Below are 15,474 nucleotides of genomic sequence, written 5' to 3' on the forward strand. Positions count from 1 at the left end.
GATTAAAACCAGTGAAAATTAAAAATATTTATCATTTACATTATTTAAGCTGGACAATGAATTTGCATTATGACATCAAAAAACTTCTCGGGGGGGAGGGGGGCAAATTCCCCTGTTGCCCCTCCCCCCCACAGGTACGCCACTGTTTGAGATAGATTTTTGTCTCTATTTAAACAAAAAATATTATTATCTAAATATGAAAGAGTGGCACATTGAGGCATATATTGTTTGAAAATACGTCCATACTTTCATATGAAATTTGAAAAATCTAATTTTTTATTGATGATTTCTTACAAAATAAAAATTTGTCTCAATGCATCTCACCGAATGTGTACTATAAAATATGTAGCGGTTCAGACTGAGATATTCATTATAATAATAGCAATAACCTGTTTACAGTTTTATACTTAAGATTTTTTTTTTAAATTAGCAGCAACTCTAATGAAATAATGTTCATTTATCAGTAAATTAACTGCTTTTTCCATTTGTTTGACACTAAAACTACCATTTTTGGTTTTTTTTACTCGGTTCTTAACCATGACTAACCCCAAAAAGAACACTCATTGAATAGGTAATATTCCTCATGTAAATAAAATTTAACAGTATGAGTGCAATGCAATAAGACAAAAAAAATGCCTCTCATTGTGCTCCGTCTCATATCGCCACAAATATCTATATCAAATTTAAAATTTAAAAAAAAATACCTGAACGAAAAGTTGTATAATAATTATGCAGAATGAACCTCAGAATATGTATTTTTTTCTTTTTATTAATATATAATATAACAAATAAGAAACTTTATTAAAAAAATACATGACACAAAAAGTAATTGGTGGTTGTATTTTTTCGTTTTGATAGCGAAATTGAGGAGAATGTTTACAAACATAAACAACGTTATTAAAAGAATCATACCATTATAGAATTGAAAGTTACATTTTAACGTTTCGTATCGTTGCGTAATGGTATGAACCACTAAATTTTATTTCTCTGTTACTTATTTACAATGTCTCACCGAGCCCCATGTCCCATTTTACCCCTTTCTCCTATACAGTATTACCCATAGACTAAGTGTATAGGTCTATGGTATTACCTATTGTAAAATATGCATATCGATAGGTTAAAGTTGGAACTTTGAAAGTTCCTAAGTATGCTATTATAAGTTATAACATTTTTGTTTGTTCAAGGTAATATACTAATATGTTTGAAGGTGTAGTAAGGTGATGTAAAGCGTAAAGCCCATTACGATTATATTTCAATATTTGGTATTTTAATTAGGTAGAATATTGTGTGTTTCATGAGAATAAATCATATTATATAGACGCTCTAGTATTACTTTTCCAAGCCAAACTCTGATAAATAAATACGATTAGCAAGATTTTACATCGACGCCAAAAACGGATCACGACCGCCGACCGGATCAGCACTTTTAATATAATATAAACAGCATAATACATTATAATATTATTATATCACTACCGAATGTCGAACAAACAATATTGGTGAATGTGTATGGCACTATATGGCCATGTGGATTCATCAGGCTGATATGAAAATAAAATATTATTTAGCTACCACACGTACTAATATATTATGCATTTACCTATTATACTGAGTGTTAAGATTGATCTTTTATGAGGCCATCAATATTATAGTAAGTACATTATAATTTATAATATATTCTCTTGTATACAATATGCGCGTACCTATTATAATATAATCAATTTCAATTTATCTCGTGTCTAAATAGGCACACAAAACGTAAATGGTAGGTATATAATTATATATTATAGATTATATTATGTAGTTGGCTTTTGTAGACATTGAACATTAAAACGTCGTTGTGGATACAGGATTTACTTTATAGGGAAGAAGCAATATTATTATTCATCGCCGAGTTATCGAGCGTTCGTAGTATTATAAAATTAATTATGTATTTTATTATTATGAGATGCGATCTGGAGACGAAAAACAAGACACTAAATAATTATAAGCCACAGGATATTTCATATTTATAAATCCTTTTCTTCTTTTGTGCGAATTTAATAAAATATATTATACACTATTATACTACTTTGATGAACGTACAGTTTTTAAAATAATATCAACGGTAAAATGAATTTTCGCAATACCCATGACCAGCGTTGACGTTATATTATTATTTGTTTCAGTAAAAAAGAAATAAGAATAAAAACTCACATTTACCAAGAAAACAGTTTGAATCACGTGGTCCGTAAATACTTAATAATTATATTGGTCGAGGTAAATTGGACATGCCTAAAACGCGATGCGATTCATTTTCCCGTGGTTACAATCAAAACGCATAGCTACACAAGAAGCAATATGACTTCTTTTCTTTCATAAAATGTTAAAACATATATTTTTAAAACAATAATAAAACATTGAATAATTAGATTATTGTAATTACTAACAATCGATCAAAATTAGTTTATAAGTATAGTGTGTTATTCACACCAAATATCAATCCAAAAAAAAGCATAAATAAAAATTTGTTTCGTAGTTATTAGTTTAAATGAGCGTATAATACTACAAACGTACCGTAACTTTAATACCTATGTAGTACCTATATAGTATATACTATATACCAGGTACCAGGTACACAATAAGTTATTATATTGGAAGACATCACGACGCATACCTACTTAATTATAATTTCCCTGAATTATATTAAATTTCAGACGAGATACACGTAAACTAATAATGTTTTATAAACACATTTGATAATTTTATCATATTGAAACCGAGTGTTGTGACTATACGGTCAGTAGTCAGTATATTTATTTTATTTAACGCTGTCACTATTACATTGTGTTGCAAACCAGTACGTCGGTTTTTATTACATTTTATTAACATACTGATCATTTAATAATTATATCCATATTTCATAAAATAAGCAATTACAAATTATAGCACTAAAATAAGACGCGATCAGTGGATACCTTGGCATTGTTTTATACAAGTAACAATATGTTTCGTATTTTCAATCCATAAATTAATAAATAAATCAAATAAGATTGTGTTGTTATAATAGATGATATACTATTATAATGCACATAATTGGTTAATGGGAGTTTTATTTTAAATATTTTTATTATTCGTGTTGATTCGATACCTATCTAAAGCAATCTAAAATATTTTTGACATTAATATTGACATTATTCCAACATTAATTTTTTATCCATCACACGGAAATAATGAACTAGTCTCAACAACACATGATGTTAAATAATAATTAATAATCGATATTTACGTTTGAAATTTGCAAATGGACTTCACTACAGGCTTTACGCTCGGCGAACTCGCAATCTGCATAGCATCCAATTATTATTATATTTGATTTCGGACGTGCAAAATCTATTCGTCATTATTATAAAGGTACAATATTTTATAATTTTAACCAGTAGAAGCACTATACAATAATTGATCGGAAGTCTAAATCAAAAAAACCGTATTGAAAATTTGTCTTTATTGGCCAACAGGGTGTACAATAATCTACACTTAACAATTGGTTTCTGAGAAACAATGCCAATAATCACATTAATTTTTTTTAAATCTTAATTCTGAATTCTAAATATAAGTAAAACTTAATCATGATGATTGTATGTTAATATTGATCTGTGATGTAATAATTTGTGTATTTTATAACAATAAGTTTGTAATGAAATAAAATATTAATACTAATATCATTTTTTTCTTTAGGCGGTCCACTGTGTTTTTATGAAAGTATAAATTGTCCGCCAACTGTCCAACTATAAAAGGCTGGACCATCCTGACATGATAACATATTATACGACGTTACTGGTGTGCTTCGTCGTAGGTCTAAAACAAAATATTATTCGACTACTTGTGGTTTATTTTTGTAGGTACTTACCATAGTACAATATAATGTAATAATATGTTTTTGAAATAGGTAGTGTTTATTACGAAGTAATATTATCTCAGTTATAGCTAGCCTATAGGTATGTACTACACTGTATTATAGTGGTGTGTATCAAAAAAAAATAGTGTCGCATAAATAATTTTAGATGATCTATAAAATATCTCATTTTCCTTCTATCAATACCATACCACCCACTGAAACATATATAAGGCGTTCTTGGGGAAAAACTTGGAACCCATGTTACACAATACTGCACTTTACAGCTAGCATGAAGAATTGGAGTTTTTTTGAAATTATTTTTATAGAATATACCTACTATAGTACTAGTACTAAACGGTTGTTAAAGTATATCAAATAAGTTCATAATATGTGCTTTGCCAGTCTTTAAAAACAATGTCAAAGGGGAGAGATACGACACCCGAGTCTCCCCACTCGTGATTATGCCATTGCACGCGTAAACAGTGAACTTGGTGTATATGATATAATATATTATACTACCGAAGGCAAGCTAGTGTCTGTATGCACGGGAATCTATATATATCGACCACCACAGTGCTTTAGAGGTTAGTATTCTATAACCGCCAGAGCGTATACCTAGTACCTACATAAGAAGCACAGACGGAATATTATATAATGCTGCTGTAGGAGTATTGATAAATATAATATATTTTATTGGGATATTTGTGATGTGTATTGTTATGTACTTATATTACACGAATAGAGGTCATGATTTGCAGTCAATGTCTCCACACCAGATGGAAATGTGCTGATTTTATTCTATTTCCTCCTATAATATGCGTTGTACACCATCATCGTACAAGCGAGCGCGTGTGTGTGCGTATGTGTGTGATAGTGGATTGTATGCATTGGGTTTATTTTAATATATTCCACTTAAATACTGGGTTCGATTGAACGAACTAAATACGTATATTGATCGTCGCACCGTATATTATGTTTTATAAAATGTTATATAAACGCCTGTATAGTGTTCCAATAAGCGGCACCGATTTTATACTACGATATTTACATATTGTATACTTTACTTAGTTGAAAGAACGCATCATACATTCATATATTTTGTATTTAGACTTTAGAGTACGATGGAGTTCTCTTTGAAGTATCTATTATTCTTGTGTTATATTATAAATATAAGTCTATTGACATTTTTCCGAGACGCTATTACACATGTGTATTTTTCTTGTAGATATAGGTATGAAGATATATTTACTTCAGTTTTGTATTTTTTCTTTGATAATTTAAACCATGCATTTTACATTGTCGTATAATAATCTTTCAAAAAAAACAAATATTTTATTTACATAATTTGTTAGGAGCTATTTATATTTTTTATGACATCGTCAGAGCTTATATACCTACACCTTAGTACACCTCACTATATATATATATATATATATATTAATATTATATTACATACGCATGAGCATAACAGCAACGTAATACATTACATGGTTATTACACGGCATTTTTAACAAAGCGCATTAATAAAATATTTTGAACTGTGTACTTGATGTTTTTTTTTTCGTAGCAATGCCGTTAAAAAGACAATTATTATTTAAATGAATATATCCGGTACTATTATGATATTATACGTACGATGTAAAATTGTAAACAATATAATAACATCGTACTATTTGTATTAATGTCAATACTTCATACTTTTACCTATTATAGGTAAAACAACATGATCTCATTTTTTTCTTCGATTTACAACGTTTTTCTTAAGTCAGCAGTATATTATAATATGCACCTAAATTGAAGCTTACTATTAGTAATTGTTATTATGATATAATATTAACATATAAAATGGGCGTACCATAGTGCTCCTGTTTCCTACCATTAATTTAGTTCGTTGAAAAAATGATTTTTTTTTGTTATTTATCCATGGTTGTTCTACATCAAAATAAGCCACCGACGGTCTATTACAACTTGTCTGAAAAGTGTAAGACACTATAAAATTTCTCCAAAAATCAAATCCCAAGTCCACTTTATTCTGTGAAAATTTGGTAATATAAGTAATTATTATACAATGAGCAAGCGTCTTCATGATGGACAAACTTACTCAGTCATGATATTATTATAATTTATAATATACGTATATTAATCGGGATCGATCGAATGTGGGACAGTTCTAAGCTACCGTATTAGTCGTAGACAGGTATATATAGTATAATATGATACAAGTAACATTATATGCGATGTTATATTAAATAACTATTCTAGTCTGAAAAACGTAGTGTTGTCAAAACCTAGTTATGCGACGTTCAAAAGCATCTAATTTCTTCTTAATTGCGAAGAAGTTACGTAAACTTAATTTAAATTAATATTGATTTTTGTATGATATAGATTGTTGGATTGGTACCTATTATAAATGTTCTCGAAACACAACATTAAATACACAACATATATTATTATTTATTACAATTTAATATTTACTTGCAATGAGCCTTACATTTTGTAGCTCTGATGTCCGGTCCGATGTGTGTGATTGTGATGTGCAGTAATAGAACGTAAACCTAAATAATAGTCGAATATTATATAAAGAAATTAGACACTTCGCTACAACAAAATATCGACGTTATTAATTTCTTTGTAATCGTCAACATTTTGTTTCATAACACATTATGTTACATTATATAATGTATTGTATATGAGCTCATTGGAATGATTAATACGGGTTATAATAGCGAGCCTGAACAACTACTATAAAGTATATAAAAATATATAATACATCAGTACATCACACAGGGAACTGTTAAATGGAAAACTCATTAAATTATGTATTATATATAGGCAGGTATTCAACGTTTTCCCTTTTACAGTAGGTACCTATGTAATATTATAATTGAAATGTTACATAAAACTCTGATTTTTTTTTGTAATTTCAAACGAACATATATAGTAGATAGATATTAGGTACATATAAATGATTTTCCAGCGAAGCTAAGTATACATTTATTACTATTTTCAAGTAATTTTATGATGTAATATCTTATTGATGTTAATCAGTAACTCTAATTAATATTACAAATCCATTAAAATGTTCTCTTGAAATACCTTCTACATATTTTACGCATGTGTGACGTAAGCTATTATAAGTTTTGAGTATAATATATTTTTTGTAATAATATGCATAGGCATAGTTACCGTGAAAATTCTATTAGATTTTAACTTTCTAAGAACATAATGAAATACGTTGAGTTGTTTTCCAAGAAAAATAAGTCCGTTAGGCTTTGAACGGATTTAATAATTTTTAATAGGATAAATTCACATAGGATGAATTTTTTTAGTTATTTTATTTTAGTCTCTACGTTTTTAGTGAGCTAAAAAATGTAGTAAAATAATAAAAATTAAAACAAACGCCAATAACCCCAGTAGTAGTTGAGGCGTATTTGTTAAATAAATAAAAAAAAAATACCGCATAAATATAATGTTATGATAATAATAATGATAATAACACTGTAGACAATGCGCCGGCCGCCGCCGAGGCAGTATATATGTATCGTCATCGCGCATTGCGTTATTATTATTTTAATGGGATATATTGTTATAAATTATATCCCGCGTGAATATAATATAGAGAGAATAGAGAACGGCCGGGAACACGAGGAAAGAAAAAACAAAACTAAAGTGCATCATCTCTGCAGCGTGCCAGGGCTCGTTATAAATTATTCTTTAACGTTCAAACCAATAATAATATATTATAGTGTAGCTATATGGCTGTGTGTATGATAATAATATAATATTATGTATCCGAGATCCCCATCATGCTGGATTCCAGCCGAAAACCCTCCTGAATCGCGTCGTCTTGTTTTTTGTTTATTTTTGTTTTGTTTTTTCCATTGTCGTATGTTGACAAGAAGTTATTACAGCCGAAACGCGCACATGGAAACGTATATTATTATATGCATGGCAGACGCACTACAGCTATAATATACGGCCTACGATACGATATGTTTTGTTTGTCACAGTGACTACTATGTTGCATTTATTTTCTTGGTACATTAAATGCATTATTTTTTTTCATATTTAATAGAAGATTATTGAAAACATAAATGTTTATATTTATACTTTTTTTTTTTAAATTGTAATAATTTCTAGTCTTTGCTCTTTTAAAATACAATATGTTTTGAGGCAGAATATTTTTGTGAGAACTTCGATGACAAAACTTAATGTTAAATCAATTTAAAAATTTTAATTCATATAAAATATACTGTTTAAAGTTTATATTTGCTTAGTACACGAACCAATAAAATAAATAATGTTCATTTAAAAAAGTAAGATATTTAAGAAATAGTAAGAAATGTTGTGTTTGCCTCTAATTTTGTAAAAAAATTCAAAAATACACTCCTGGAAAATTATGAAAAAACTATTTAGTATGTGATAAAAAAAATCACCCTGTATGTATTATATCTCGTAAAATCTAAAGTCTCCCTTTCCACGGTGACACTTGAGCCTCGAGGTGTCTCGATATTATTTCAGGGGAATGATTGATTTTTAGCTGCCGGTGAAACCGTAGCAGAGACTTGTCGATATCAAACGTTTCGATACCATCATATCATATACAAAATACGTTCGTACTTGACGATTCTGGCGTGGAATACTTACACGGTTTAGTCGTCTTGTCCCATAGTTGTAAATATCTTTATCGCAATTACATGTTTGGTATTATACTACTGTGCAGTATACACTTTACAGGCATTAGGTAATACAAATAAGAAACCGAACGGATCGAATTAGTATAATCTTAAAGTTCAACCATGGAAGTTATTTACAAGAAAGAGAGAGAGGAATGACAACATGGATATTTTATAATAATACGTGTCACATTTCAAAGTTAATTAAGTTTGAAATTAGATCGAATCGAACTCGTACAGAGTACAATAATAAGATGATAACATAGTATTATATGGATCTTTATTTGAAACATAATTTAATAATCACTGTTACATCCTTATTAGTTATTACTTATTAATTATAAAATATAATCATATATTTTATAATACGATATAGAGTTACTTTTATTTGGAGTTTTAATTGTTAGAATGGTAAAGGGGAGGGGGCGAGTGATCGATATTAATTTATCAAGCAAGACTACGGTAGACAGCATTGTGAGCATTTGTCCATAAGTCAGTTAGAAAGTATCTAAGAATAATTTTTATTTTTTGTGATAACTATATTCATTCAAAATAAACAATTTTTATTTGTGAAATTGTAGTAAAAAAAATATGAAGTAGGTATATAAAATTCCATGAATATATTAAATAACCTTAATTCATTATTGTAAATAAATTACACATAAATCTTATACCTAAAATTAGTAGTGGGTATTTTTTATTTAAATTTATTTGCTAATGAAACTATTTATATAAATATTTGACCTTTTAGAGTTTTTTTGCTGGTTTAAAAATCTTGAACATTTGATATTATAAAGTAGATGTGTTCAGTTACCAAACAAAGTCAGTGTGGTAGTCAACTTAAATTTTTATAAATTTAAAAAAAATTCTTTGGGAGGTAACTGGCTTTTATATGTGCTTAAATATAATGAATTTATTTTGAGGTTTCGCTTCGGGAGCAATATTTGGTTGATATATGGCCCTACATATAACACTATCGTCACTATCCATAGTCGATACATTTTCTTATAATTGTCCAACACCCTCCCAAAACAATTTTTAATAACGACATGCCATCTTCAGAATTTATCGAAATCGAGACTTAAATAAACGGTTATAGCGACAAAAATAAATACGCCATGAATAATATCGAAGTACATTTTATATTTTACGGTTAAATACATTATTTGTAACAGAAAGCTATATTGAAAAGTGTGAAATTACCATTTGTAATTAAGAGTTTTTTTTTTCAAACGAATATTTCATTTTGTTTACATATTTTATTAATTTAGACAATTTTTTAAAGCTGCGTGTATCGAATTATTCAACTTGAGATAATTTTATTTGATACAGTGGTGAAATTGAAAGTTCGACCTACTCTTGACTTTTCGCAAAATAAATAATTAATAATGAGTAAACATATTATACCAACATAACTCTTAATCTTGTTTTATAGTTATGATAATATACATTGTATAAAACTTTTTGGCTTATCTTGATAATGGAAAAACACCATATATATACGAATACCTATAATGTAGTTTAACAACACGCAAAAAATTAAATAGAAACTTTTTTTATCGAAAACTTATAATATTTGAAGAGTCTTTGGCTTTAAAAAGTAAAATATTCTCTATAGGTAAATTTCATTCAGTTTTATTTCATTTTTAATGCACAAAAAAAAAAAACAATATATTTCTCATTCAACCATACAATATTATGATTTATGAAGATATCTTTATTTTTAATTTAAAATATAATTAAAATAGAATAACATATAATGACATAATTAGGTTGTCTTATGGTTTTTAGAATTTTAGTTTTTATTCATTATAGAAAACATAATTATTATGTTTCAATAGAATGTGTAAAATGTAAATAATAGTAATTTGTATTAAACTGAAAAATTTTAAAAATAAAAATATACATAGGTATGCAAAATAATATCATTCAATAAGAATACATTTAAATTATATAAGTAGAACATTATTGAAACCACAATAAAATAATACGTATATAGATAAAATGATTTTTTTTTTTATAAATGTCTTAATTATTTAAATAACAAAATTATACATAGGCTCTTATTAAAAATAAATAATAGATTATGACATCTGTAAGTAAAACAAATAATTAGCGAGTTAGTATAAATACGATGAAAATTAAAACTATAATGATAGATTCCACTTCTTTATCACAGAAGAGCAAATATGTTTTGACAAAACTCTCTTTTTCTACAATATATACGTATAATATGTACCTATCTGAAGACCACAATAATATAATAAAATATTTATAAAGTAATATTTGACCTATACTGTAGGTATTGGTTTCAGGAAGAATAATTTATTTAATTTTATCAACTGTGATTTGTGTATTATTTTGACAATTGATATTAAATGCAATAGTATTATTGAATAATTTAAATGATATAACAATAATAATACATATATTTGTATGATGATATGATATTATTTTATTATTATCTGGCAAATGATCGATAAAAACTAGGATTGAAATGTTTAATGTTTATAATATTATATCACAGGAAAAAATAGAACAGTCAATGGAGAAGGGCGAGGGAAATGTCCCTCATCCAACCTTTATATATTATGATTACATGGCCCTGGAAGCGTATTATAGAAACATTTGCGTATTTGTTCCAGTAAGATCGCGAAAATACAAAAATACGAATGTATAGGAATATACCGAAGAATAGTGATAAATAGTTTTACAGCAAAAGCCTTTTGCCAGTCACTCAAAAATAGACCGACGCCCTGTATAAAGTCGGTTTAAATCATCAATCGCGATAGGTATCTCTTACAAATATCACATGGTTAATGAACCGCGGTGTAGTGTCTCACCCACTCGTCCCTGTAAAGAAGTAAGTACAAAGTATAGGTATAAAGGATTGTTTCAGGCGCGTTTTTTAATACAAGTAATTATATAATATAAATATATATAATGTGCATATACCATATAGTGTAGTATACGAGCATTAGTAATTAAAAATAGTAGTACAGAATACATCGATTCGTTAAATTTATAGTTATATTATTCGACTTAGAGTACGTGAAGGTTTCCGCAAGACTTCGACTTGGAATCGAGTAAGCACATTTTTTGTAATATTTCCTTTGCGATATGCAATGATAGTGAAGTTTTCGATCCGTGTATGGCCGTTTTTCGTTGGATTTGTTTCTTTTTGTCTCTAGTCTCGCGCAGACGAATTTGTTTCAGCACACCGACCAACAGCTCGTCCACGTTGTGTTGAATACCACTCGAAGTTTCAATGAATTTACATTCCCGCGAGCATGCCAATTGTTTTCCCTCTAAAATAAAAACAAAATTATCCAACAATAATTTTTTTTGAAATAATTTCGAATCAAAGGACAAAGAAATTCTCAATCAGAGAATCTAGACTAAATATAGGCATTTAAATAAGTCTACCATTCGGAGCTCGATGGTCATTATCGTTGATATGCAACATTAAGATATACATAAATCATTATAAAAACACTTAGCTCAGTCATAAATTATTTACGAGATTAAAACAATTCCTGTTCCTTTATTTATATATGTATAATATTAAATACGGGGAAAACGATTGATAGTAACCGGAAAGTTACCGACTTTTGGAGAAATCGTGAATTTATTAGCACTACGGATATAGTGCCAATGCCCATTAGTATACTCCCATTGACTGTTAAATTAATAATAAATGTATTTAGTTAATATTTATGCCGAAAAAGATGAGCTTTCGGTATTATCTAATATGAGCAGCAATTTAAAAATAAAATAATTTTATCTGTTACGTCGTATTGAATTTAATTTTACATACAAATCCAATGCTCATTTGCTCATTTCCGATACCCTTAGTGAACTTATAAATCTAATTTGGACGGATTACACCTCATATCTACCTATTTTAGTGGCTTTATTTATATCAAACCTGTGAAATACATGATGTTTATGTAAATATAATATGACACGTCTTGTAAGCATAACGCCTTAAAATTAGACGTATGAAATAGTAAACCATTTCGTATGCTTTTGTAAATATATATAGCGTTGGGGTTTAAACTATTCAAATATTTTTTACCTTCAGTAGTAATACATCTTGCTCTCATCAAGTCCGCCTTGTTGCCGACTACAATGACCGTCTTTTCACGAGTATAGTTCTCTTGCCACAGATAGTTTAAAATTTCTTTGGCTACTTTGAACGATGCTTTAGACACTACTGAGTAAACCACAATGCAAGCATGTGGTTCGTATGTTGCGATTGAATTTTCTACCTGAAATTAACATTATTATATTTATATAATTATTAATGTGTTTCATTAAAAAATAATAATAATAAAAGCAACAATATAGTTTACACAATCGAGGTTAATTGAAGTTTAAAATGAATAATTTTGGTATAAATCACATTATACGACATTCAAATTATTTATAAAAATTGGAAAGCATATTTTACATTGTTTTAATTTCTAGTATTCCATATTTGTTATTAAAATTTTAAATATTTACACAATAACAAACAATGTACGTCTCAAGACAATGTAAGATGTATGGAGGATGTACTCGTATAACAAGAAAATAAAGTATAACTAGTATAAGGTATATAAATAATACTAATATTACTAAAAAAAGCAAATATTCTTTTTTTAAATAAAATTTTCTATTCATTATTTTATACAATTTTATTATAAATTAAAATTAATCATCATTATTTGTATTATTTTTAGATATTTATTTTTTTTAAACATATATTATTCATTTGAACAAAAAGCTCCTTATATACAAAATGCTACTTAAAACAATATGGGTCTATTGTATACAGCTATTTAACTATGAATTTAATCAAATTCTGAATTTTTGAATTTTTAAATAAACACGAAGACCATATTTTCAAATTATTGAAATTCTTTGTACTACTTAAAGAGTAGTTTACAAACTTTTGTTTATCAAATGAAGATCCCCCTTATTTTATATTAATTTTCAAGTGTATAATTGTTATGAAAACGTTGACGGATCTAAATCAAAATTCTAAAGAGCTTAGTTGTCAAGTTGCGCACCAGAATATAGGGCCCATTTGGCCGGTAACTCAAGTGACTTGAACAGTCTTCGGTGAAGCGATCTAGGCTTAAGCTGCACTGCATTTAATACAATGTATTGAATAGTACTAATATTTCTGAGTGCGTCCATACAACTGGCACCATAATTACAATGTAGCTGTTGGCTGTTGGCTTTTGGCGAATTTATTTTTATTTTTTTTGACGATAATATATTTGCGTACCATTTTTATACATAATATATTACGAAATTATAGATTGAAACTTTGAAACAATTTGACTCACACAAATGCACGACATGTACTTATAAACACACTGCTGGATTCTTTATCAATATAATATTATAGACATATTTCTATCATTATCATAAACAGTATTTAAAAATTTATTAGCTGACCTAACTAATTATACCTAAGTATAATATATCATTCAATTAAATATTTGATATTGTTACATAATAGCAGATAGGGTTTTAGTTTAAAAAAAATACGTTTAAGCGATGATTAATTTATAAAATGTATTTTAATAATTCAATTTCATACAATGGTACGTTCTGACTCCACGTAAATAGACAATAGTTATATAACAATAAATACGATCAAAATTGTTTTCAATTGAATACTAACAGCGAATAACTTGCAGACATCTTATATTTAATCGAATATTGTAAGATGTAATTACACGACCAATTCTTAGGTTTATGTGTAGTAGTGTGGATTATAAACAGATGCTATCGGGGTTTAATTTTTAGCCGATTATCAAAAGCAACTTTGATAAAGCTGTCTGTAGAATATTGAATTTTATATAAGTCGTGTATCTACTTCATAAACCAAATTTTCATCCATAGTTTATTTGTACCACTTATAATTCAAAGCATTGTATGCGCTTGTAGTAAATACAATTTGAAAAAGCACACAGGAAACTGGAAAGTTTAAGTAGTGTAAGGGGTCTCAATACGATTCCGCGTCAGACCTTTTTAAGGATAAGGTTTATCGATTCCGCCAGTATCGACTCCACCAGCACAGGTAGTCTAAATTCTAAAAACAACCTATCGATTCCGCCAGTGAAAAATAATCTTCCTGAACAAAAGTTATAGAGATCTGAAACATTGACTTGTTATGGCTAATTTATGATAATCTAACGTGTAGACGCGTAGTTTGCTGCCTTATACACTAATCTTTTAAATCTTGAATTATCCTCGAGTCATTATATGCTTCAAAATAATGAATTTCGAAATTATAGCTGGTGAACGACAAATAGCATACTTGTTTAAAACAAACTTTGTGAAGTATTTGTACGAATGTATTAAAAGCGGTTATGTGTTGACTGTTGATAAAAGTATGACACAAAAATACACATAAACGAATCTTTAAAGGAAATTTTAAAAAATGATATTAAAAACCATGAAAAACACACTATAATTGTATAAAAAAAAAAAAACTATTTTCAAATCAACTCTAAAGACAACTTAATGATTTCACAGAGAGTCTTTCGAAAATTATAAATTGTGAAATACCGAAAAATCCTAAAATTGAAATTATCATTGAAAATGATTATGTTGACAATATTAAACAGTGTATACATCGAAAATATAGAAAATATTTACCTTTACTTCAAACAAAACTACTTGATGAAGTGATAAAAAATTAAGTATAATCATGAAAAAAAACTGTTCAAGGCGAGTTATTTTTAATACAGTCAGATTTAGTGAAAATATATGTATTTTTCTACATGCAGATAGTAATTTGAAAGCTTTAAGCTCGTTCAATACGATAGTTGTTGATGGTACATTTTCTTCAAGACCTATTTTTTTTTACCAACTTTTATAACCCATGTAAATATAAATATGCATTATATACCATTAGCTTTA

General features: G+C 27.9%; 1 protein-coding gene across 1 annotated transcript in view; it reads right to left on the reverse strand.

Moving 5' to 3' along the window:
- Positions 1-10,445: 10,445 nt before the first annotated feature.
- The window catches only part of Rgk2 (Rad, Gem/Kir family member 2), a 95,177-nt gene continuing 90,148 nt past the window's right edge, over positions 10,446-15,474 (reverse strand). Inside the window, exons 6-7 of the mRNA XM_015519701.2 lie at positions 12,632-12,824; positions 10,446-11,861 (exon numbers count right to left, since the gene is read on the reverse strand). Of these exons, the coding sequence (XP_015375187.2) occupies positions 11,596-11,861; positions 12,632-12,824 (459 nt within the window). The 3' untranslated portion in view covers positions 10,446-11,595. The remainder of the gene's footprint in view (positions 11,862-12,631; positions 12,825-15,474) is intronic.

The sequence above is a fragment of the Diuraphis noxia genome, unplaced genomic scaffold (assembly GCF_037042655.1).
Source record: "Diuraphis noxia isolate RWA-SAM2 unplaced genomic scaffold, SU_Dnox_SAM2 contig0003, whole genome shotgun sequence".
In the NCBI taxonomy this organism is placed as follows: Eukaryota; Metazoa; Arthropoda; class Insecta; order Hemiptera; family Aphididae; genus Diuraphis; species Diuraphis noxia.